At 39.6% G+C, this 27,364-nt stretch overlaps 1 protein-coding gene across 1 annotated transcript in view; it reads right to left on the minus strand.

Moving 5' to 3' along the window:
• Positions 1-27,364, minus strand: part of LOC145980863 (uncharacterized) — a 57,937-nt gene that overhangs the window by 3,286 nt on the left and 27,287 nt on the right. The window contains exon 3 of the mRNA XM_083113945.1: positions 16,451-16,576. Coding sequence (XP_082970071.1) covers positions 16,451-16,576 — 126 coding nt within the window. The remainder of the gene's footprint in view (positions 1-16,450; positions 16,577-27,364) is intronic.

The following is a 27,364-nucleotide window of genomic DNA, read 5'->3' on the forward strand; positions in this document are numbered from 1 at the left end:
GGTATATATTGGTTACAAAGTGATAGCGTTATAACTGCGCCATCTTCGGAGAAACCTTTCTGGACTCGAAAAAAAATTACTCCGTGTATGGATGGATAAAAGTAATTTTGTCTCAAATAATAAGTGAAAGTTTCAGTGTAGCCTATATAGAAGCCTATAGTTTGTTCACATCATCATGATACCATGTGAAGAAAAGCAGATTGGATTCAATTTATGTGAGACTTTTCTACCATGCGTTTCTCATGAAATATTACTTTAAAACAATGGATTTTCACTTATTCACATAGTAATACTAACATTAAGCGACTAATCATCGTTAATCGAGTCCCTTTCTCTACTTTTTAAGATATGCAAATCGATGCTTTGCAAAAGGATTGTGATAACTTTACAAAAGAAAAATGATATATTTATATTAAAAATGTTCGATTTCAAGCATAAAGTTTCGATAACTTGTTTTGTTTTGGGAGAAAACTTATCTAGAAATTCAACAACTCTTATTTTGTTTGCTTATAATATTAATTCATATTTCGTAACAGATGTGATGATAGACTTTACCTCGTAGATCGTTTGTATTTTGTAGTTTTATTATTTTAAAGTTTCCTACCCCCCTCTTTTGGTGAATTGAAACTCTGAGTCTATATTTCGGATTTTTGTTATTTTGCGTTGCTTTTTACACTTTTGGCTAATCAGGACGATGAGTCTGGATAATAATGACGTTAAATTGACGGGCACTCACAAAAAAACGTCCAGCTCCGAACTCAAACCCGGAACGTTGACACTGAGACGCTTTAAATCATTGATTTTCGAGATGAAATTAGAAAAATTGAAAAATCAAATTGGGCGATTGCAAGCTACAGGGTGTCACAAAAGTATACATACAAACAGATGTTTAGTGTAAATTCTGTCACGAGACTTATCTGACAGAAAAAGCACGTTGAGAGCAAATTCGTATTATCCCACTAAAACATTCATAGCGGAGTGGTTAGCATAGCGCACAACGACAGCAGGGATCCAGGGTTGTTGTTCTATATGAGTGTCCCTTCATCAATTTTATTCTATCATCATTCATCATATCAAGAAATGATTGAATCAGAATTGTAACAACAAATACATCGTAATCATTTCGTTATAACTATTTTCCCCCATTATTTTCCATTATATTGTACAATTACATATATCGATTGCACAAGTCCTTGTTCTTGTGTGGTGAAAGACAAGTGAAATATCCCGATTGGTTAATTTTATTATTTGTCATTATGTAATTGGTTACTTGTATTTGCCTATCAGTTTATGTATGTAATTTTTTTTGTAAACAAATCTTTTGTTTGTAACTGGAGGTTTACCTCTGTTGAGGGCAGTAAATTAATAAATAAAGAAATACTCATCTTCGCGATTAGACAAAAGTGGCAGAAAAGCGAAGAAAAACAAACTAAACCAATTATATGATGCCCTAATGGAATTGCCAATCGTTTGCTTTCTTGCGATCGGCTTTGATCGGCTTTTCCCGGCAGATTCCGAACCAGTTTTCTTACACAGACATCAACAGGATGAACAAAGTGATTGGCCATGTTCCGTTCAACCTTCAGCCGAAGTGTTATCGCGAACTGTCGACCTTCATTTCTTAAGATCGTTCACAGTCGCATCTTGAACACCAAAGCCTCGATCGTGCATTGAAATTCACGAATCGTACCTCGAACGTGCAGCGCTCGGCAATGCCTGCCTCCCCTCTGCTCACCTGATGCTCATCTACATGCATGTCCTCAGGTAGAGCCCAATTAAACCACAACCTGACTTCTTGATCAATGAATCGGAATTTCATTGAGTCTTCTCAGTAGTAAACTGGGAGTGTACATTCTTCTTAAATTTCGCTGTATTATTTTGTTCCAATCTATATTCATTACACATACTCACTAGGGATGGACGATATCGGAAATTTGATATCGCAATATATCGTCAAAGACGATATCGTCTCCACTATATATATATCGCTACAATATCGTGACGATATATTGCTGACACGATACATACCGCCAGATATCGTGACGACATATCGCTGTCACGATATATATCGCCCAAATATCGTGACGATATATCGTCTAGTTGATATCGCCTGGACGATATTATTTTCGATATATCGCCCAACATTAATAATCACCCTTCATTGCATTTGAGTTTGAGATTTAAGGCCACTTTATGCACAGATGGGCTAAACGGGAGTGGACTTACAGTTTAAAGTTAGACCCGAACAACTATGTGCCTTCACAGTGACATCGAGTTCGGAATCCCAAGGCGACGACGTCATCATTACGCTGTCCGCTAGCTTCCAGGTTCTACGAGTATTTTTAATTAGAACAATAGTTCCTTGCTTTGAATCTCGTGTACAATTCTAAACTCAATCCTGATTAGTATAATACCCATAAAAGAAAAGTGGCATAGTAGTAAAGGTGTCATATTTGAGTATCGTGTTGTCATAAATTTTTACGTTACTACTTACTACAGACATTTGAAGATAGCTTGGAAGTTAGCCCAGTATGAGACTTTATGACAAGCCTTCAAGGAGATTCACTAAACTGGACACAAGTTTTCAGTCTTAATATTACAAAACCTTTGCCTTCAAAAGGCTTCCGTAAACTAGTTTCAAGCTTTTGGTATTAATATTGGAGAACCTTACACCTCAAAGAACTTCCTATATTGAACTCAAGTTTTCATCCTAAAAATTGCAAAAACTTAGCTCTCGAAGATCTTCCATATACTACGTTCAAGTTTACAGCCTCAATTGTGTAACATCTTATCTGTCCCGCCTTTCTCTGGAGCAAGCGAACGAAAACAAGTATCTGCTCCACCAATGAACACGTAAGAGGAAGAGGATTGCGTGGAGGGGTAAGCAACTGCAGTTACCAGCCTTCGCAGCAGCGTGTACTTCTTCACTCTGCCCACTCGATTTACCGGCCCTGCTCCAAAGATAGCCGGGACAGAGTATAGCCCTCCAAGAACTTCCTTACAGTGGGTTCTAGTTTTCAGTCTTAATACAACTCAGCCTTCAAATGGCGTCTTTAAAATAGGTTCAAGTAATCAAGTTTGCCTTAATATTGAAAAACCTTAGCCCTCACAGAGTTTTCATAAAGTGGATTCAAGTTTCCATCCTTAAAATTGCAAAGCATCAGCTCTCAAAGGCTTCCATATGTTAATTTCAGGTCTTCAGCTTTAATATTTCAAAACCTCAGCCGGAAATAACTTCCCTACACTAGGTTCAAGATTTCAGTCGTAATACTGAAAAATCTTAGCCAAGAAAGAGCTTCCTTAATCTCGGCTCAAGTTTTAAGCCTTAAGCTTTCAATATGGCATAAATTAGTCAGTATACCGGGTTTAAGTTTCCAGCTTTACTATTGGGAAACCTGAGCCCTGAAAGAGCAGCCACACGTGTGGGTTCAAGTTTTAAGTTTTACTGTTGGGAATCCTTATACGTGATAGAGCAGCCACATTTGTGGGTTCAAGTTTTAAATTTTACTGTTGGGAATCCTTATACGTGATAGAACAGCCACATTTGTGGGTTCAAGTTTTAAGTTTTACTGTTGGGAATCCTTATCCGTGAAAAAATTTCCAAACGTGTGGGTTCAAGTTTTAACTCTTACTGTTGGGAATCCTTATCCGTGAAAGAGCAGCCACACGTGTGGGTTCAAGTTTTAAATTTTACTGTTGGGAATCCTTATCCGTGGAAGAGCAGCCACATTTGTGTGTTCAAGTTTTAAGTTTTACTGTTGGGAATCCTTATCCGTGGAAGAGCAGCCACATTTGTGTGTTCAAGTTTTAAATTTTACTGTTGGGAATCCTTATCCGTGGAAGAGCAGCCACATTTGTGTGTTCAAGTTTTAAGTTGTACTGTTGGGAATCCTTATCCGTGAAAGAGCAACCACACGTGTGGGTTTATTAATAAGTTTTAAGTTTTACTGTTGGGAATCCTTATCCGTGAACGAGCAGCCACACGTGTGGGTTCAAGTTTTAAGTTTTTAGTAATGAGATGAGAAGGAGCCTCACCTCCTAAAAACAACAGCCAGTTAGAAAGCTTGTGTAACGCGCCTCTAATGACTTTCAACGCTCACGTATCCTGATTGCTTCAGATGAGAAGCGCGAAATGAAATCATGCATCAGACGAGGTCTGTGCCGGAAGCTGTGGTCATGCAGGAATTCAAAGGAGTCCGAAGCTCAGACCGTCTTACAGAGGTCACCACCTTTCTCTGATACTTTTACCTCCACTTTCTCCAGTTCCCTCGTTTCCTGATTTCCCTTCCTTTTCTTTTCTTGACAACTTGTTTGGGCGGCATCTTACAACTAGTTGCTTCCAGTTCGGTTCTTTCCAAGAATTAAAGCATTTCCGTTTCACGTTCTTTTCTGTGCTCTGGGCACATGGGTAATGATTAATTAGCTTTACGGAGCATGTAAAGGTTTCTAACGCTCCCTTCGAACGTGTTCTACGCTCAATGCTTTTGTTGCGTTCGCTTCAATTTCTGGCTCGGTAAATGGTGGACGAGCTTGTTGGAAGACTGGTCAATTATAATTAGGGATAGGATTTAAGGGCGCAAACTTATGGTCGAGAAAGAGAAAAAGGTTCTGAAAATGTTTTAAAAGAGAAGCTGATAAAATGCCTTTTTTCAGTGCTCTCCTTTTCTGAGCCTTCTGTATATAATGAGCGCGGACCGCATAGAGAACTGGCGCGGACCGCATAGAGAACGGTGGTTCTGCCGAATAGGTTTTGTTGAGGTTTATGTTTTCTCTCGCGGGTTTTGCTACATTATCTTGGGAACTACTGGAGTCGCAATGATTATATTACACCACTTTGTAGCTCTCGTTATGATCTACAAAATGGGACTATAAGATCGTATGTAGCTGCTCAAGAAGAATTAAAATATTTTTTTTCTGTCAATTTTTTTTAACAAAACTTGAACGAAAGGGAAGAATAAAGATGTTGAAGCATCAAGGAGGAGGTAAAAAGGGGATAATTGTGCCAATCTCACTAAAAGATGTAGCAAGGTGTGTTCATTTTACTTGATTTCATATCCTGTAACACACATCTCAAACGATCGATATGAATACAACTATATTTTTTGAACGGTGCTGCACCTTAAAATCCGTTCCCTAATTTATAATACGTTCTCTTTGTATTTGAGGCCACGTGTTCGATTACCGCTAAGAACTATGTGACTGTGACTTGCAGTGGAGTAGAGGTGTACATTATACACCCAAAATGCTTTGATCCAAATTTAAAACCTTTAAAAAAAATTGACAAGCACAAATATTAGTACAAATAATATTAAAATCAATGTACTTTTGGTGATTTAGAATTGTCATTATTGTTTTGTCTTACTTCATAATTATTCTATTTCTGATTCACTTGTTTATCTATTTCTAGGTTCTTTCCGGCGCTACAGTGAAGGTATGTACTCATGCGTTCTATAATTTTTAGTTATAATTGCTTAAACTTTTGAGTTGATGAGTTTATGAGTTGATTTTTTAAAATAAGATTTGAATTGTATGTGTTTATTTTTTCAAATATTTTATGAGTTAATTTTTTGAAACAGATTAAATTTGATGAGTTGATATTTCGAAAATATTTCAATTTTATGAGTTAATTTTTCAAAAAAGACTTAAATTTCATGAGTTGATTTTAAAAAGATTTAAACTTTATAACTTGATTCGTTTGAAGATTTGAATCGTATGATTTAGTCTGGTCCAATCTGAACATTGGAAAATCATAAATTGATTCTTCTGGAAATTAGAACACTATGAATCTTTAAATAAACTTTTTCGTAGAGCAGAACATTATATTTTTTATATTCATATCTTGAACATGGGTTCATACATTAGACAAATCGAATCAGAGTACTTTATTTTTTATTTCGTTGTGTGAAGCATTCGTTCAGTTGATTCACAGTTTTTATAGTTTTCTGCTACTGTATGCCTGGTCAACCTGCTCTCTTTGTGAGTGCTCTCGTATGAACGTGTGGACTGCAGAGCGAGCAGACGTACTGTGGCGTTTTGGGGATGAAAGGAGGCTACGTCGGTCGGATTCGTGTAGTGGGAAGCTTCTCATTTCGTGATGACAGTGTAGTGTAGCATTGTAATCATGGCAAGATCGCTTTTCTCCCGATGTATTGTATACCTCCCAAGCCGCTTACTGGCCTTGAGTTGGAGGCGAGAAGCTCACACCGCATGGATCGTTCACTTGTCTACAGAATTGCAGGCGACATGCTCAAGCCTATACTACTGTCATGTGAATGGTGGATTTAAGGAAAACAGTGTAACTCTGATGTTGTGAGGAAGGTTCTGAGGACGTGAAACTCGAGTGATGACAGATACAAAAACAATTATAAAAGTTTCTTTAACACCACTTTATGCTCAGGGTAATCGACAGTGGACCTACAGTTAAATGTGGGATTCGAACCACTATGTGCCTCTACCGGATATCGAATCTGGGACCCTTGTTTCCAAGGCGACACTTTGTCGTCGGGAAGGCAGAAATAAAGAAAGTGGTAGAGAAGTAAAGGAGGAATAAAAAGAAACATGAAAACAGGAGATAGAGAGAAAGATGCAGAGGGAAAATAGATAGAGAGAGAGAACTGAACAAGAGAGAGATTGGATAGACCACATAAGAAAGAAGGAGATAGACACAGAAGAAAGAAGGAGATAGACAACAGAATAGAGAAGGAGGTAGACAACAGAAGAAAGAATAAGATAGTTAACAGAAAAAGAAGATTGATTGATTGTTTTGGTGTTTTAAGTCCACTTTATGCACAGTAAGGCTAATTTAGACTGGACCTACAGTTTAAAGTGGGATCCAGAAGAAAGAAGAAGATAGACAATAGAAGAAAGAAGTAGATAGACAACAGAAGAAATATGAGGATAGAGAATAGAAGAATGGTGAAGATAGACAAGAGAAGAAAGAAGGAGATAGACAACAGAGGAAAGGAGATAGACGTCAAAGAAAGAAGGAGATAAACAACAGAAGAAAGATGAAGATGAACAACAGAAGAAAGAAGGAGAGGGAGAACGAAAAACAGAAGAAGATAGGGAACAGAGGAATGAAGGCGATACAGAACAAAGAAAGATGGAAATAGAGAAAAGAAGACAAAAGAAAGAGATAGAGAAGAGAAAAAGAGAGAATTAGTCTGAGAACGAAGTGGAAAGGTGGAGATAGACAACATTAGAACGAAAAAGGAGATAAACATACATGTGTAAAGTAAAAGCCAGATGGTTATTCAAGTCTCGTCTTGTGTTACTGGTTCATCAGAATCCTCTTCTATGCAACTGAATGACAAGGGCAAGTGCATATAATAGAAGACAACACAATTGAATTGCAAATGGGATTCATCGAACTGACAACCAGTGCTCTTGTGCTCAAGTTGACGCATCTATATTAACATTCGCTCTTCAGAGACACGCATGGTTTCAATGCTTCACCGCCTTGTACAGTTGCAGAGACTTCTGGATTGTAAAGATACCATTGAAAGTCAATGCAGCTGTTTCAACACAGAAATGTCCGTGACTGTACACAGTCACTTTCTAGAATTACACTTAGCGTCGTTTTCCTGCCACTTTTGGATAATGGCGATGATGATGATGATGATGAGTGATGATTACATGAAACTGAAGAAAGGATACTCACAAAGAATACACATTTCGGGACTAGAAACCGGGAATTCGGTGAAGAGATGGATAGTCGATCACCGAGTCGGTGTAGCTATATTAGAGCATGAAAGCTTTGTTACTATCAGTGGCGTACTTTCAAGCAGTGATGTGCCGTAGACTATAAGTTTACGTCTACATGCGTTGTCTACACGTAATCTACGCGTAGATTACATTAGGTTGTAGTTTACATAGACTACGTAGACAATCTAAAGTGCATTAAAATAAATTTTCAAGGGTTTCATGAAAGGAAAGTGACATTTTCAACTATATTGGTTCCTAACGAACTGAAAAGAATCCTATTTACAACAAAATTTATCTTCTCTTCTATTATCAACTATGGAAGAAGATAAATAGTATGCAAAAGAAACAACAGATGGCAGTCGTGAGGCAAAATTAGTCTTTTTCCATACAACACTAGAATATTTCCTATCTTAGGTTATTTCCTAGGTGAGAAATTGTTGGAATTTGGAAGGGAGCGTATGAAAAGTTCTCCTCACACATCAGCAACTGATACGCAGTATAATTTTCTTTTAATTCCACGGCGCCCTTTGCTAAGTTATCACCTTTCGCCATGTTGTTTACATAGATTACGTAATCTATGTGTATAAAATAGTTTACGTGTAGAATGTAGACTATCGTTGTTTACGCGTAGACGCACATCACTGCTTTCAAGTTCATTTTGAGGAGCAGGGACGGCATTTATTTCTCAATATACTCGTAAATGTCTGAAGATAATAAAGAACAGTTGTATCTCACTCATAATAGAACTCTACAATTTATAAAGTGATAATATTTTCATTATACAAGTCCGATAGACTCGCGCAAAGGGCATTTTGATTTTATTACATGCACTGTGCTTTCCTTAGGATTAAACCGTTTAGCTTTCATATGAGATATCCTGGTTCAGTATTCGGGAGATTTGAGGTCCACTCGCCTTCCAGTCAAATTAGGGTAATCTACAGGGGCTTCACCACCATGGGGTGTAAGGGAGTTATCCTTGCCCACCCACATAGACCACAAGAGTTCAAGAACCACACACACAGAGGGATAGAGATATATAAATAAAGGGAGTTTGACTGATTTCGTAAAGTTCATTTTATGGACAGATAGGCTAATCGGAAATGGACCTACATTTTGAAGTGTGATCGGAACCAATATGTGCCTCCACCGGATCTCGAACCTGGAATCTTTGTTTGCAAGGCGACGGTACATGAAAACAGGGATATAGAGATAGAGAGGGAGAGATACATGGAATAACAGAGTTACAGAGAACAGAAGAAGAATGAATGATATAGAGGACAGAAGAAGAAAAAAGGAAATATAGAACAGAGAAGTAGTGAGAATATAGAGAACAGAATAAGAAAGAAGGAGATAGAGAACAAAAGAAGAATGAAGGAAATATAGAACAGAAGAAGGATGAAGGAAATTGGGAACAGAAGAAAGACAGAGGAAGAGTTAAGAAAATATAGAAAATAAGAAAAATGAAGAAAACAGAGAACAGAGAGAGAGAATGAGGAAATGGAGAACAAGAAACATGAACGTAATAGCGAAAACAAGAATTAAGGACACAAGAACAGAAGAAGAATGAAGGAAATATAAAACAGAAGAGGAAAGAGGGAGAATATAGAACAGAAAAAGAATGGGGATAGAGAACAAAAAAGAAGAATGAAAGATATATTGAAAAGAAGAATGTAGACAGAGAACATAAGAGGAAAGAAGGAAATAGAAACAGGAGGGAGAAATGAAGAGAAAGAGAGGGAGAGAAACAGTGGAAGAAGAAAGGAAAGACAAACATGGAAATAATTAGAATGGGGAATAGAGAGAAGAAAAAGGAACTCTCAATATTCTTGATTACCGAAGCAGAACCTCCCTTGAGTCCAACCAAACAGGAACTTCTCTCACGACTTATCTGGTAAATCCAGATGATTACACCATTCTCATTTATTGACAAAGCCACAAAATGCCATGATGCTATAATAAAATGTGTCTGCATTTCAAAACGTGTATTTTTACAGGCTTGTACTGGATATATATTGTCTAATTCGTGCGACGTCATTATTACGAATTGTAAAATTGCAAATTCCGCAGCATTGTTTTCAAACCACCGCACCCCCATTTTCAATAATTCAAATCTGCACTCTTAACATAATTATGAAACTAACTTGCCTTCGTCGCCACTACAAATGCTGTAGACCTAATACAACACTTATACTTGCTGTACAATGGTGAAATAAAACTCCAAAGATGGCGCTGGTAAAGTCCAACTACATATTGACACTCCAAAAGAAGTGTACTATTGCACTGAGGGTTACTTTTTACCACGGTCTGCAGTTTACTGAGACCAATTAATCTCGTCATAACATTAGAATATTCAGATCAGACCTGAACATCAGAGAGAATGCGTGTTGCAAATTTTACATATAACCGCTCTTTCTTTCTCGACATATACGCACATTAAAATTCAAAATACGAAGCAGCATTGTATCTTAGTTTTCAGGGCCGTTCGCATACGATACACATCTGTACGCACCAGCAGTGAAAGACGAATCTTCCTTCCGTCTCGGCAAGCATCCTACGCACTTCCAAGACCAACTTAATAAGAACACTTTCTACCCGTAAACACATGGTTTCAGTCGTGCCCTCAATTATTATACACAACCTTACTTTAAATTGACTTTTACTTTCCATCGTGAGAAAATGCAAGGGGCCAGCTATATTATTACCGTCAGCAAAAGTTTTATGCCGTAATTTTATTGAAATGGGAATTCTCTCCAGCCCTCAAGCTGTTTGTAAAGACCTTTCTTCCTGAATTCACAATCCTTACCTCAAAGCGCGAATATTTTAAACAGCACGATATACGAGGGTAGTTCAATAAGTTCTGGACTTTAATCTATAGCAGTGAAATTTAGTGGTCTTGCCATCAGGATAAACTGAAGTGATATAATTGACTAAGAGCTTCTTGCTTCTGCTAGAAAACGTTCCCTGTCAGGAGGCAGGACTTGCAATGCAGAAATTAGACCAGTTACATTACGAACCTCTTGATCATCCTCTTTATTATCCTGATCTGGTCTCATGAGTAGACCTCGGATTTTAGGTTTTTAACCTACTTTTTCCTTTACAGGTATGTAAGAAATAATAAGTTATGTCAGCGTTTCGTTAAAAAATACAACAACCGATGAAGTTTTATAGTGCCTAAAAACCTTTTTTGCTTGTTAGAACCTATTTTATGTTTATGCGCCTAAAACAAGCCTTTTTTAGGTTTTTTGTATATATTTAAAGGTTTTACAGGATTTTTATGTCACACAGAGGCATTTGCTTTGCTTCGTCTCGCACAAATTCGATGACGAACGTGTTTGAAACGTACTCTCTGTCGATTTCCCTTCCTCCAAGGCCTTGGTGATTTTTCAAAGCTCCAAACAAGGCAAAATGTCTGGTGCCACTGTTACCTGTACAATCCTAAGTGGTCTGATCTGTGTGGTCTTGCTCACTTTCGCGTCACTTCGGTGTTTTGTGGCATTCACGCCTTGCAAACTAACATTTCAGCATTGAAGTTTGCAGCACTGACTATGTTTTTGTTGAAAGATTATTTTCAGCATATACGATGATCCTCACAGACAAAATTGCGGAGTTTGACTGCGGATAACATGAAAACAGATTGGTGCCGAACTATACGGCGAAGGGTGGATTCTAATAGCAAATTTCCAATGGTAAGTTCAGCCATCCCCTTAGGGTTAGGCAACACTCATAACGTTATGCAAGATCGTGCGTATTTCAGGATATAGCTGTCCCATTTTCATTGCCGGTGAATATACCTAATCAACATTTTTCAGGAATTTTGAACTATTTTAAGTTTTTTGAACCTCCTTCAAGATTTTCGAGCCTAACGTAAGATTTTTAGGACCTATTTTAGAATTTTTAGAAACTATTTTAGGGTTATTCCAACCTACTTTAGGATTTTTATAACCTGTTTTAGGATTTTTAGAGCCTATTTTAGGATTTTTAGAGCCTATTTTAGGATTTTTAGGACCTATTTTAGGATTTTTAGAACCTATTTTAGGATTTTAGAACCTATTTTAGGATTTTTAGAGCCTATTTTAGGATTTTTAGAGCCTATTTTAGGATTTTTAGAACCTATTTTAGGATTTTTAGAGCCTATTTTAGGAACCTTAATTCAAACTTTTTAGAACCTAAAAATCTGAGGTCTACTCATAAGACTCTTACATATTTTCTTAATTGAAAATGGGCACGCATTACTAATGCAAGTATGATGTGGCTAACGTCGTGGAAAAATAGTATCGGAAAAAGTCAAACCCGTGAGTTACATATTGGTGCATGATAGTTGATCGTGCATTCCTCCCATGTTAGGCCGAGATCTTCTCAAACATCCCTAGTATCTTGATCCCTAAATCTTGCTTCCAAATTGGGCCCCCAGTTGGTGTATTGGTAAGGCTGTTGGCTTGTAATCACGAAATCCACTGTGGGAGCATATCGTACAGTGGTTCTGATCCCACTTCAAGCTGTTGGCCCAGTTCTGATTAGCTTATCTGAAGATGAAGTTGACTAAAACAAACTTTGAGATTGCTCAAATTATTTGTTCGTCATTTAAGCGCAGTGTGGGATTGCCTATTGCTCCATATCTAGAGTATTTACAAACTCAGGCAGGGTACTACGTGTTCGATTCCACGTACTGGTACGTATCACTAAATCAGGGGTGTATATTCTAGGCTAGTTAGGCTGTCTGCGAAGCCTGAAGTCTAGAGAATAAAATACAGAAGAAAAATCGATCGGAAATTGTTATTATTCATATCAGTGAGATGATTATGCTGATAACTGGAGTTGGCAACCTGATTTCTTATGAGTTGGCAACCTGATTTCCTATGAATTGGTAACCTGATTTCTTATGAGTTGCAACCTGATTTCCTATTGGTTGGCAACCTGATTTCTTATTGGCTGGCAACCTGATTTCTTATGAGTTGGAAACCTGATTTCTTAGCAATTAGGCGCTGTTGCCTTTGAAACAGCTAAGTTCAACGATATACAGTACTGGCCAAAAGAGTGTCAACTTCATGTTTTTTTTCGCATACCTCTTGCCAATGTTATCCGATGAGAATGAACGTCGCATGATATGTTGTTGAGGATGTTTCTGATGTTCAACGCATGTATTTTGGTCGAAGTGTACCATTTTCACCATGATATTAAGGAATTACAAAACCCGCCGAAAAATTACTATTGTACCTATCCATGCTGGTTAATGATTGTAACAATGTGTACCAGACATTGTCCAATATGTGTTCAGCATGACACATTTCTATGTTTTCAGAGTATGGGTACTCGCCTTGGATGCACCAATCTGTCTCCGGACATGCAGAGAGGCATTGCTAACGGACGCGCACGAGGGCGAACACTGCAGGAACTGGCAACACAGTTTGGAATCACTAGAAGTGCAGTATCGGAATTTCTGAGGCGGTGGAAGCAACAGGGAGGACGACCCAGGATCACGTCGAGACACGTCGACAGGACCATCCTCCGTATCAGCAGAAGCAACCCCAGACTGACGTCAGCCGACATTGCTCGGGAGCTATCATTCCCAACCACCCCGTCGCCATCTGGAAGGACCAACAGACGTCGTCTCCAAGCGGCCGGTCTCAATGGACGTCGGCCTGTCAAGAAACCGCTGATTTCGGCGAAGAATAAGAAGGCCAGACTTGCATGGGTAAAGCTCATCTGGCGTGGACCAGGAACGAATGGAATGATGTGGTCTGGAGTGATGAATCAAAGTATTGCCTCTTTGGAACAGACGGAATAGTGTGGATTAGACGTCCTGTCGGCCAGAGATCTGATCCCATGTTTCAATTTCCCACAGTCAAGCATGGAGGGGGATCTGTGATGGTGTGGGGGTGCATCACTGTCAATGGCGTCGGCCTACTATGCCGAATCAATGGTATTATAAACAGTTTCCAGTACGAGGACATACTGGAGAACACAATGAGACCATTTGCTCTCCAAACCCTTGGCCGTAACTTCACCCTCCAACAAGATAACGACCCAAAACACACATCCAAAAACATCAGCAACTGGTTCCGCCGCCGTCGCGTTAATGTTCTCGAGTGGCCCAGCCAATCCCTGGATCTCAATCCGATTGAGCACATGTGGAAGGAGTTGGAGCGTTGTCTGGCAGGGAAGAGAGCACAAAATGTTGATGAGAAGGTTGCTCAGTTGGAGGAGGAATGGAAGAAGATACCAGTCTATTTTATCCACAACCTTATCGACTCCATGCCGCGTCATTGCCAAGCCGCATCATCGCCAAAGGCTTTGCCACAAAGTACTAGATGCTGTTTGTTAATTTTGTGTTGATCAACACCAGTTTTGACCTTTCCCGGTGAACTGAAGTGCAATATTTCTTTATGTTCGATGGTGTGTATTTTTTTCTATTTACATAAATTTGTTCTTTTTTTAGACCATTTCACAGTTTGCCGAACCACTCGGTTATCAGTCGAATGTAATTCATTTGAAGATGTTTTGGTGCCAATATTGTGTAATTCTTGCAATAAATACCTCAGTTACAGCAAAAAAAACAAAAGTTGACACTCTTTTGGCCAGTACTGTATGTACTTAAATTGTTCAGCACCATACCCAGGCACTTCACGTTGTGCGATTTCTGAACCCGAACAGTCAACAAGACAGAGGCCAGCCTCTGATATCGCTACTGGTGATTCACCTTGTGAGGAGAACTTTTCATACTCTTTTTTCTAAATTCGAATAATTTCTCACCTAGGAAGAAACCTAATGTAGAAAATATTCTAGTGTTTTATGGGGAAAAGACCACTCTTGCCTCACGACTGCCATCTGTTGTTGTTTTTTGCATACTAGTTATCTTCTTTCATATTTGATAGAAGAGAAGAGAAATTTTGTTGTAAATAGGATTCTTTTCATTTCGTTAGGAACCGATACAGTTGAAAATGTCACTTTCCTTTCATGAAACCCTTGAAAATTAATTTTAGTGCACTTTAGATTGTCTACGTAGTCTATGTAAACTACAACCCAATGTAATCTACGCGTAGATTACGTGTAGACAACGCATGTAGACGTAAACTTATAGTCTACGGCACATCACTGGTGTAAACGCAAAGGATATTAAATTCAAGTAATTGTAAACGGTGGTGGACAATTCGCGCCGACATATCTTCCAGCTTCACTCCCCGAACCATCCCGTGATTATTATAGGTCGCGTTGCATTGGCTACTTGATACCCAATGAAAATCTCTTTATCAGACCTTGAACTTTACAGACCTCTTACGTCACGAAGTTAAGTTTTAACAAGTTCTCGTACGATTGTTCTTTATATTACCAATCCATTCACACGAAAACACTATGCGTGGTGTGAATGTACTAGATTCTAAATTCAATTTAGAAACTGTTGCAATTTATGAGAAATACACAAAATTGAATATTTTTATCTAAATACAGCAATATTTATATATTTTTTTTAAAGAATGACTGCAAATTTTAACAACATTAAAAATAAGTGTCATTGATGATATGGATTGACAAACTAATATATACTTATGTTACTGGCAAAAACGTATGTGTTATTTCTAAACTGACTCACAATATCTATAATTATTTTAGTACTTAGTTATTTACAGATCTTCGTACATTTGTTGTGGGCGACCTCTAGTATGACAAATATCAATATTAGAAATTTAATCTAAGAAAAAATAAATTCTAAACTGGAAATTTTAGTAAGGGATATACGTATAATGATTTTGAATTATATATAAAAGAAACAGTATTCTAGGACACAGAAGTACATCAATTGCCGACCTTCGTGTTGGAATGGTTAGCACAGTGCGATACGATTCCAGGTGTCCGGGTTCGAATCCCGGCCTGGGCATGCGTGTTCCTTGTGAATGTCCCTTCATGAATTTCATCACTCATCCTCATCGTCGCGATTAGGCAAAAATGGAAAAAGAGCTACGTGAAATAACCTAGTTCAATCAACTTATATGTATCCTGGTGATTTCTCCATGAATTTCGGAAAGTAAAGATTCCGTAGATCTTGAAATAAAATTTAGTTGTGTTCTTTGTATTTTGTTTTGCAATAATGTAGTTGTACTTTCTATTTTACGCCGCCTTTTACCTATTCAGAATTATCGTGACGATGAGAATTGATGATGATGATCAGATGAAGTTGGTGTAAGAACCCTCACGAGAGAATGCTCTTGAGCAGGTCAGATCTCGAACTCGGAACCTTAGCTGACAAGGCTGCGAATCGAACACACAACTTCGGCCACCGAGGTCGACAAGTATTTGTGATTAATGGTGTATTATAACGGAATTATATATCTCCACTCATCAAAGCTGTTGTCACTGACAGTGGAAACAAAGGTGTTGATAGTTCTTGAGGGACCACTCGTGAATTTCTCAATTTGAATCAACCAATCAGTAAGAATTATTGTCCAGTGACAATCCAATGATAATATTCGATTTAGTTTTTGTTACTTAGCGTCGCTTTTCTGCCACTTTTGGACGATAAGCGATGGATGATATGAATAAATGGATGAAGGGACAATTACAAAGAACATTCCCAGCTCGAACCCGGGACCCCTTTAATGGTGGCACCCTGTGCTAACCTCTCCACCACGGAGGTCGAGGACATGAAATTAACACTTGAGCACTCCGATCAACACAACGGTGGTACCGGTACAAAGGCTTGACGCGAGGACCTCGAGTTTTCTGTTTCACGGATCAAATTTCTTTCACTTACCAAGAGCTTCATGGCTGCTAACGTGTGGTGTTGTTTCCAGAGGATCTTTCCTTGAGGAAGGTCCTGAGCGAATGAATACACCACCTCGGTTCCCCCTCTTAATATATTCCCTGCAAAGGTCCTCCACTTTCACCGCACCACGCCTCTGCTTTTACCGCGTGTACAGAACCAGTGGGGAGGTAGGCCTGCATAGGATGGGTCCCTTCCGACTTCCTTGGATGCGCAGACCGATTTCCGGACAGCCAGACACTTTTACCATTGTTGCGTAGCCGTTGCGTCACACCTGTTCGGTTCCCACGATCGTTTTTTGTCTCTCCAATGACCACTTCTGCTGCCTTATGTCACAACAAGGCCCAGTTCTCATCTTTGATGTCATCAGCATATACCTTCCTCGAGGGTAGGGGCTGTCGGAACGCCATAACCCTCTTAAGTATCTTCCATGCAGTGTTGCCACAGTATGAGTGCACAGAGGAAAGAGGGAGAAGAGAAAGAGAGAGAAAGAGAAAAGGAAAGAGGGAGGAGAGAGAGAAAGAGAGAAGGAAAGAGGGAGAAGAAAGAGAGGGAAAGAGAGAAGGAAAGAGGGCGAAGAGAAAGGGAGAAGGAAATAGGGAGAGAGAGAGAGAAGGAAAGAGAGACGAGAGAGAGAGAGAGAACGAGAGAAGGAAAGAGGGACAAGAGAGAGAGAGAAAGAGAGAAGGAAAGAGGGACAAGAGAGACAGAGAGAACGAGAGAAGGAAAGAGGAAGAAGAGAGAGAGAACGAGAGAAGGAAAGAGGGATAAGAGAGAGAGAAAGAGTGAAGGAAAGAGGAAGATGAGAGAGAGAGAAAGAGAGTAGGAAAGAGGGACAAGAGAGAGAGAGAGAGAGAGAACGAGAGAAGGAAAGAGGGACAAGAGAGAAAGAGAGAAGGAAAGAGGGACAAGAGAGAGAGAGAACGAGAGAAGGAAGGAGGGATAAGAGAGAGAGAACGAGAGAAGGAAAGAGGGAGAAGAGAGAGAGAGAAAGAGAGAAGGAAAGAGGGAGAAGAGAGAGAAAAAAAGTGAAGGAAAGAGGAAGATGAGAGAGAGAGAAAGAGAGAAGGAAAGAGGGTCAAGAGAGAGAGAGAACGAGAGAAGGAAAGAGGAACAAGAGAGAGAGAGAGAAAGAGAGAAGGAAAGAGGGACAAGAGAGAGAGAGAACGAGAGAAGGAAAGAGGGAGAAGAGAGAGAGAGAACGAGAGAAGGAAAGAGGGAGAAGAGAGAAAGAGAGAAGGAAAGAGGAAGAAGAGAGAGAGAAAGAGAGAAGGAAAGAGGGAGAAGAGAGAGGGAGAAAAAGAGAGAAGGAAATAGGGAGAGAGAGAGAGAGAGAGAGAGAGAGAGAGAACGAGAGAAGGAAAGAGGGACAAGAGAGAGAGAGAAAGAGAGAAGGAAAGAGGGACAAGAGAGAGAGAGAACGAGAGAAGGAAAGGGGAAGAAGAGAGAGAGAGAACGAGAGAAGGAAAGAGGGAGAAGAGAGAGGGAGAGCAAGAGAGAAGGAAAGACGGAGGAGAGAGAGAAAGAGAGTAGGAAAGAGGGAGAAGAGAGAGAGAAAGAGTGAAGGAAAGAGGAAGATGAGAGAGAGAGAAAGAGAGTAGGAAAGAGGGACAAGAGAGAGAGAGAACGAGAGAAGGAAAGAGGGACAAGAGAGAGAGAGAGAACGAGAGAAGGAAAGAGGGATAAGAGAGAGAACGAGAGAAGGAAAGATGGAGAAGAGAGAGAGATAAAGAGAGAAGGAAAGAGGGAGGAGAGAGAGAAAGAGAGAAGGAAAGAGGGAGGAGAGAGAGAAAGAGTGAAGGAAAGAGGAAGATGGGAGAGAGAGAAAGAGAGTAGGAAAGAGGGACAAGAGAGAGAGAGAGAGAGAACGAGAGAAGGAAAGAGGGACAAGAGAGAAAGAGAGAAGGAAAGAGGGAGAAGATAGAGAGAAAACGAGAGAAGGAAAGAGGGATAAGAGAGACAGAACGAGAGAAGGAAAGAGGGAGAAGAGAGAGAGAAAGAGAGAAGGAAAGAGGGAGGAGAGAGAGAAAGGGAGAAGGAGAGAGGGAGAAGAGAGAGAAAAAGAGTGAAGGAAAGAGGAAGATGAGAGAGAGAAAGAGAGAAGGAAAGAGGGACAAGAGAGAGAGAGAGAACGAGAGAAGGAAAGAGGAACAAGAGAGAGAGAGAAAGAGAGAAGGAAAGAGGGACAAGAGAGATAGAGAACGAGAGAAGGAAAGAGGGAGAAGAGAGAGAGAGAACGTGAGAAGGAAAGAGGGAGAAGAGAGAAAGAGAGAAGGAAAGAGGAAGAAGAGAGAGAGAAAGAGAGAAGGAAAGAGGGAGAAGAGAGAGGGAGAGAAAGAGAAAAGGAAATAGGGAGAGGGAGAGAGAAGGAAAGAGAGACGAGAGAGAGAGAGAACGAGAGAAGGAAAGAGGGACAAGAGAGAGAGAGAAAGAGAGAAGGAAAGAGGGACAAGAGAGAGAGAGAACGAGAGAAGGAAAGAGGAAGAAGAGAGAGAGAGAACGAGAGAAGGAAAGGGGGAGAAGAGAGAGGGAGAGAAAGAGAGAAGGAAAGACGGAGGAGAGAGAGAAAGAGAGAAGGAAAGAGGGAGGAGAGAGAGAAAGAGTGAAGGAAAGAGGAAGATGAGTAAGAGAGAGAGAAAGAGAGAAGGAAAGAGGGAGAAGAGAGAGAGAAAGAGGGAGAAGAGAAAGAGAGAACGATAGAAGGCAAGAGGGAGGAGAGAGAGAAACAGAAAAGGATAGAGGGGAAGAGAGAGTGAGAGAGAGTGAGAGTGAGTGAGAGAGAGTGAGAGACTCTCTCTGTCTCTCTTCTCCCTCTTTCCTTCTCTCTTTCTCTCGCTCTCTCCTTCTTTGTTTGTTTCTTTCTTTCTTTCCTTCTTTTTCCCTTCCTTCTTTCTTTCTTTTTCTTTCGCTCTCTCTCTCTATTTCTCTCTCTCTCTCGGGGCAAAATTTCCATTTTTGGACTAATTTTCCCCTTCATCAAAACAAATCACAAATTATTATTATTATTATTAATAAGTATAATAATAATAATTAGTAGTAGTAGTAGTAGTAGTATAGTGGTGGTAACGGAAGTAGTTGTACCCGTTGGTCCATGTTCCTATGAATAAAAATGTTAAACAAAATTTTCACGTACATGTTAGCTTCATCGCTTCTTGACCAGATGTCCCAGGTTTGAATCCTGGTCAGGGATCCATTAAATCGTTAATTCTCATCGTTACCCTTATCCGAAAAAGCAGAAAAGCGACGTATAATAAACGTAACAGAAATATAGCTAAAAAAATGCAGGCTTATATTCAAAGGAGCAGAAATAAGAAGGGACAGAAAAGAAATCGAAATGTTGATATGAAACGGGAACTTAATATAAACTGTAATAACGTAGTGTCATAAATTTTCCCTGAAATTGTGGGTGTTTCGGGCCGAAATTAGGGAAATTTCCGTTCATGTGGCAACACTGCTTCCTTGTTTTCTGACGGAATATATTTCGTTTAGTCATCCGTTTTGGTAGTCCGGACATGTTCGCGTAGAGGCCCAGATGAAGGAAGCGGAGGGGAGGGGGGGGGGCTAAGACCTGAAGAAGCAAACGGTTTCTTTCTGGATTCCTTTTCCGGTGGTTTTCCATTCACAAGAAATAGCAAGGTATACAGTTGGCAGGTCGACTTTCTTTTTATTGAAAGTCACATGTGCCGCCGTGTATTTTTCTATTACGAAACACTTCCCCCCCTTCCTTAATAATATCCACGCGCCTTGCTATTATGGCTGATTCTTCCCATTGGACTTTTTTTTATGGCTGTGAGGCAATGCTTACGGTAGAACCCATTTTTTGCTTGATTTGGGCCTTTCCATTGCTTTGAAGTCACTGAAGAAGTTCCGGTAGAAGCCAACTTATAACCGGCCTGTGGGGCTCAAACCCCCCCCCAAAAGAAAACCCTGTAATTTTATTTTATTTTAGAAATAAAGTCCCCGCTGATCATTATACCGGGTGTCCGATTTGAAACGCCCTAATTTTAAATACTTATATTACACACAATATACAGGCAAGAACAGTGTGGTAGGTGGTACATGGTAGCTTAGCTGTGGAAATTTTAAATAGGTAATGAATAGTAAGGATTCGTTTATTTTGTATCGTTCCAGGTGGTGAAAAGTGTAACATATCTTGATATGTTAAACAATTTTGCGTTCCCTCAGATAACACATCGACACCAAAACCTGATTTTCCAGCAGAATGGAGCCCCTCCACACTAGCATTTGGCAGTCCGGAACATATTGAATGAGGAATTCCCACAAAAATGCATTGGGAGAGGTGGTCCAATTCCTTGGCCACCCCGGTCGCCTGACATTACTCCCCTGGAATTCTTCCTGCGGGGGTATGTTAAGGACATGGTCCATGCAACAACTGTGGAACAGCTTCGTGAGAGGATTCGCGGTGCTATTGAGACAGTTACGCCACAGATGCTGCAGGCAACCTGGGAAGAAATTGAGTATCGCTTCGACATTCTCCGTGCCACTCGCGGGGCACACACAGAAATTTACTGATTCCACAGACAAAACTTCATACCTATGCATATTCATTGTTGCATAAATCTTTTCAATGCATTAAATACGTGCGGTACTACAGTCGGTTAAAATTAGGGCGTTTCATTTCGGACAACCTGTATATTTAAATAATTCTCACAACTTACTTAATTACTGAGTGTCATTTGATTACTTCTTGTAAGTCAACTTTATGCACAGAATGGCTAATCGGCACTTGACCTACAGTCCAGTGAGATTTGAAGTAGGATGCGAACCATTGTGCCATGTGCCTGCCCCCGTGGCGGAGTGGTTATCACAGCGCGCTACGACGCTAAGGATTACAGGTTCGAATACTGCACTGGGCTTGGGGTTCTTTGTGAGTATTCCTACATCAATTTAAGCATATCATAACTCATCCTCATCTTCGCTATTACCCCAAAAAGTGGCAGAAATTAGAAATAAAATAAATCCAATCAAGTCAAATCGTTATGTCACGTGCCCTCCACCTGGTATCGAACCCGGGACCCCTTGATTACAAGGCCATGTCGTTAGTAATAAACTATTGGAGAGTCACCTACTGACTGTTAACAAGATACAGAGCCACTACAGAAGAAATAGACAATTTCAATGTTGTATAAAATAAAAACTGTTCGTAATATCGGCATGAATTTTGCGCTGTTAGGTTGAGGAACTGTGGAAGTTTCGATAAGACACATTGTTGGTGTTTGTTGTTGTCGATGATTGTTGTTCTAGCGCAACAATTGCACAGATGGCTGCAAACGCTGTTGAAAAATCATATTGTGTTCTTGAACTAGCCAAAACAAACTGCGTTAATGTCGTACAACGACTTTTCGAACACGTTTCGGAACACGTTTCGATCTACGATTGGTAGAGTCAGACTATTTTCATAACAATTCCAGCTGACTGCTCGAGTCCAGTTAGTGAGCCTACCAACAGTCCAGAGCGCGAGCAACAGGGATAGCGATAGGTGCTGGGTAGAGATGACGCCAGCGGCTCGTTTGTTGATTGGCTGCTCCGGGACTTATGACTCGCTACAAAGCTGCCACTGCTAAACAGCCAGAGATGTTAAGAAAGTACTCTACAGAAAATTTAAAACAACAGGGTGCTTATGTAAAGTCCAGCGAAGTCCACAAAAGTCCACAGCAAGGGCGAGTTTGGAACTACAAATGCCACAACAAACTGTGTGGAAAATTTTACGGAAAAGACTGAAAGTGACGCCTTGCAGATTGCAGTTATTACAGCATCTAAATGTAGATGACAAGGATAGACGTCGAGATTTCTGCATTGAAATGCAGGAACGTAATGAAGAAGAAGATGGCAGTGTGACACAAGGAGCACATATTGAACATCTATGAGTTCCCGATACAAAACTTAGACAATTACTTTATAAAACAGTGAAAACTGTTTCCTGATAACATAAATAGTTTTGGATTTATAAAGCATTGAAAGTGTCTACCCTTGACCCTCTGTACCCCCTATAGAAAGTGAATATTTTGCATGGTATATGAAGATGTTGTTGTTTATGAACGTTTTCAGTTGATTTTAGCTCGCGGAAATGTGTTATTGTGAAGTAAAGTACGTCTGTTACCTTAGTGTGATACTTTACCGTGAAGAAGAACAGCCGGAAGGCTTTCGGGCAAGTGAATCTAGCACCCAAAACGACATTCCACAACAGCAACTATATCATTTTACGTAGTTAGGTTAGGATTGCTAGGTTTGGTATCAATAGTTATTATCGACGTGTTCTTTCGCTATTTGGGTGTGCATACAAAGGGTTCTAATAATAAAAAGCAACGAAAGCACGCCGAAAAGGCAGATTTTTGCTTACGTGGGTCATACTTTGTGATCGAATATCTCTTATTTGTGTTTTCCGCGCGCTGGAACTAATTTTATATTACGTAAAACATCAAAATCTGTCGATTAATACAAATTTCAACGTAATTTTTGATGGGGTACGGTGGTAAACGGCCCCCAAAAGTTTACAAATAAGCCCTGAATGAGGCACTTGCAACAAAAATAGGCCAAGACAGACACTAAAAAATCCATGTATTCCTTTCAGAAATGGCCTAATACGTAAAAGCCTACACTTTGTGGCCAAGGAACAAATAAAGGCAAATTATCCCTCAGCTTAAATCACCGAGTTCCGCACATCCATTGTTTCTCAAAAGGTGGCGCCACTTTGAGGCAGAACCATTTTTTGCTTACTTTGGACTTCTTGCATTGCTTCGGAGTCAATGAACAAGTCAAAGATTCGCGCACTTGTACAACTGGTCTTCAGGATTGAAAAAGAAACGATTAATTTACGAATTGAACGTGGAGAGGAGAACCAGTTGAAGAAAATGGCCTCGTCGGTGATAAATTTCACACGTCATTGGTCAGTAGACCATGATGCGCACTAGTTTTATTCATAGGAATGCCATGCCGTTTGTCAATGTTATTTGTTTTGTTGGGGGATTACCACTCCTATAAAAAACAGGAGCCCAAGCGCGTATCGAAGCCCAAATGTAATTCATTGGGTAACTTTCTAACCACTTGACCGTCAGTTTGTGCTTAGATTTAATCTGACAGTTAGATCGTTGACCTTAGAGGTGCGTTTGCCATGTTGAAAGTTGCTGATTACACAAGCAACTTTGTTTGATTGATTGATTAAATTTGTGTTTTAAGTTAATCGGGACTGGACCTACAGTGCAAAGTCGGATCCGAACCACTATGTGCCTCCACCGGATATCGAACCCTGCACCTCTTGATTACAAGGCGACGACGTTACCACTACGCCATCGGGGAGGCCCATAAACAACTTTGCCGAGATGTGCAAACCAATTATTCCAAGTCAGTGGAGGCACATAGTGGTTCGGATCCCACTTTAAACTGTAGGTTCAGTCCCGATCAGCCTTACTGTACATAAAGTGGATTTAAAACACCAACTCAATCAATCAAATTCAAGTCGGTATTTTTCGTCCGACAACTTCACTGATTGGTTTGGTTTGTCCAGTTCCATCCCCAGGAAACATGACTGAATGCCCGTTTAACCAAACATGCATATTATGTACGGTATATAAGTGAAGAGAATATGCAACTACCGCCAGCCTCCATGGAAGAGTGGTTATCGTACAGCACCACGAAACTATAGGTACCAAGTTCTAGCCCTGGTTAAGATGGGGATGTATCATTGTGTTCGTTCCATCATCCATCATAATTCATGATCATCGTCGCGATTAACCAAAATGATAGAAAAGGAAGTTTATAGAGGAAAATGAGAACAAAAAGATTAAAATGGAATTGAAGGAGAATATATTGGATAATGAAAATAGGAGATCCGAGAAAATAGGAGAGGAAATTGAAAAAACATAACGATCAGAACAGCACAGAAAGAAAATCATAAATGGAAAGGAAAAGACGAAAATTAGTGAAGCAAGTCAAAAGTGAAAGGACAATACTTAAGGAAAGCAAGTAAAAACTGCAGATCTAAGTTTACTTAATGAAAAAAAGGTTCTAATAACTACGTTTACTCGGCAACTGTGACCATCAAAACCAGCAGCCGGCGAAGACAGCACATGAAAGCATTCTCCAATCGTCATCAAGAGATCTTTCACCTCTTGCCGTGTTATAGAAAGCCGTGAAGCTTGGATCACATTTACAGCATCCAATTGCGCTTAAGGAAAATGTAATAAATATACTCTTATCTTAATCACGTGTAAGAATCGTTTCATTTTTATGATTGTATTGGAAACTGCCTTTGCTCACTTTGCTAGTAATGTTTTTAAAAAGAAGATACCATTATTAGGTTAGAAATATTCGGTTTCTCATCTTGATGATGCGAAAGAAATAATATCTGTACACACAGATTTAACTGTTAAAAATTACACGGCTAAAATTAGTAAATAATAGTTTAAAGTCTCGGAATAAGCACGTTAATTAGCTGTGTACATGTAAGGTAAATGAGAAGTTTATAGTTGGTGATTAATTATTCTTATCTTGATATGTATAATAGTTTAATCAAATTCTGAATTGATGGTTTCGAAGTAAAGGTTAGTCAATAACCTGATAGAGATGGCTAATTGGTGGGACCTAGATCTTTTGGTGTTATTTTACCAAAAGTGATGAGTGACAGTTGTATGTATATTTTGGAAACGATTTTTGAGGTTACTTCTCGCGCGACAAATGCCGACTTTACGGCTCCGGTGTGACGGTAGGTGCTCACTCGATCCCCGTTAAAACCTCGTCGCTTTGTTCGGTGATGCACATTGTTCCCACAGGAGGTGAAGTTATTTTTGTGCTCGTTGACTTATACAAAGGAGCTAACTGCTTTGTCGATATACATCTTCAAAGTCCACGGACAGGGAAAATGATCTATTCTTTCTCGATTTATGTAACATGAGACGTTGAGTGACTAACTTAGAAGTAAATGATAACGTATGTTCTGCTCCACTTGTGTCTTCCATCGGCCCTTTCACCATTCACTTCCGACTTCCCCAAATTCTCTCGGAGCGTTTCCACTTGAAGGCCAGGCCATCCGCTCTTCTTCTACATCATGTATTTCCTGCGTTACGGGGCAAAAATCTCAACATACTATTATTTGCGCTCTATATCCAAGGAGGATATGTAAAAGGTGAGTCAATTACTGTTAGTGATCGGATATTGGTTGACAAACGATGACGTGAATGGGATTTTGAATTGGTCTCATTCACAAACAGACCTTGTCTGCAGGGGCGGATCCACAGCTGAGTATCGAGGGTTTGGGGAAGAGATATATTTTAATTTTTAAACTAATTTCATTTCCACAGTTAATAACAAAGTTGGCGTCATCTTTTTAATTAACTTAAAGAAATAACATGAAATATCTAGGGTTTTCGGGAAAAGGCACCTACTCACAAATTGAGATTGCCTGTTCCTTTCATTTAAGTGGCTTCCCCGATGGCGTAGTGGTAACGTCATCACCTTGTTGTCTAGGTGTCCTGGTTCGATACCCGGTGGAGGCACATTGCACAGTGGTTCGGACCCCACTTCAAACTGTAGATCCAGTCCCGATTAGCCTATATGTGCATAAAGTGGACTTATCACAACATTTTAATCCAATTCAATTCATCTAAGTGCCACTAAAACAAGTATAGAAAACATTGTAAAAATAATTTTATATTGGGCATGTGTAAAAATTTTAAACAGTGATGCCTTGATATTGTGTTTCACAAGAAGAAATTTAGGGTTCAAGGTAAAATATCACGACTTCGACAAAAAACACAGACAACCTTTAGATTTGATTTTTGAATTGATTTAAGTTGATTCACTAGAAGGAAAATATATGTAACAATGTTTTAATACATGTTCTGAAACATAACCAATCGAGCGATATTGTCATTTGCCTCCAACAATAGGGACGCACGCAGGACAGTTCTAAAATATGTGTCTGCCATACGGAGATTTATTCTCTGAAACACTGTTATCTCTGGAATGCGCTAAATTACGGAACCATCTTTTGTTCAATCCATTTAGAACTGTAGGTCCAATCTCGATTGCCTTACCTTAGCTTAAAGTGGACTTGAAACAAAGTTTTGACTTGATCTCTTGTCTGACACTCTTCATACTCACAGATTGTCTCCCTCCATACTCACAGATTGTCTCTCTTCATACTCAAAGTTTTTCTATGTTCATATTCACAGATTGTCTCTCTTCATACTCACAGATTGTCTCTCTTCATACTCACGGATTGTCTATCTACATACTCACAGATTGTCTCTCTTCATACTCACAGATTGTCTCTCTTCATACACACAGTTTTTCTCTCTTCATACTCACAGATTGTCTCTCTCTTCATACTAACAGTTTGTCTCTTTGGATATTCACAGATTGTCTCTCTTCATACTCACAGATTGTTTCTCTCCATACTCACAGTTTGTCTCTCTTCATACTCACAGTTTGTCTCTCCTCATACTCACAGATTGTCTCTCTTCATACTCACAGTTTTTGTTTCTTCATACTCACAGATTGTCTCTATTCATACTCACAGTTTTTGTTTCTTCATACTCACAGATTGTCTTTCTTCATACTCACTTATCGTCTCTCTTCATACTCACAGTTTGTCTCTCTTCATACTCACACATTGTCTCTCTTCATACTTACAGATTATCTCTCTTCATACTCACAGATTGTCTCTCTTCATACTCAGAGATTGTCTCTCTTCATACTCACAGTTCTTCTCTCCTCATACTCACAGATTGTCTCTCTTAATATCAACTTATTGTCTCTCTTCATACTCACAGATTATTTCTCTCCATACTCACAGATTGTCTCTCTTCATACTCACAGATTGTCTCTCTTCATACTCACAGATTGTTTCTCTCCATACTCACAGATTGTCTCTCTTCAAACTCACAG

The sequence above is a fragment of the Lepisma saccharinum genome, chromosome 28, assembly GCF_977018435.1.
Source record: "Lepisma saccharinum chromosome 28, izLepSacc3.1, whole genome shotgun sequence".
Taxonomy (NCBI): Eukaryota; Metazoa; Arthropoda; class Insecta; order Zygentoma; family Lepismatidae; genus Lepisma; species Lepisma saccharinum.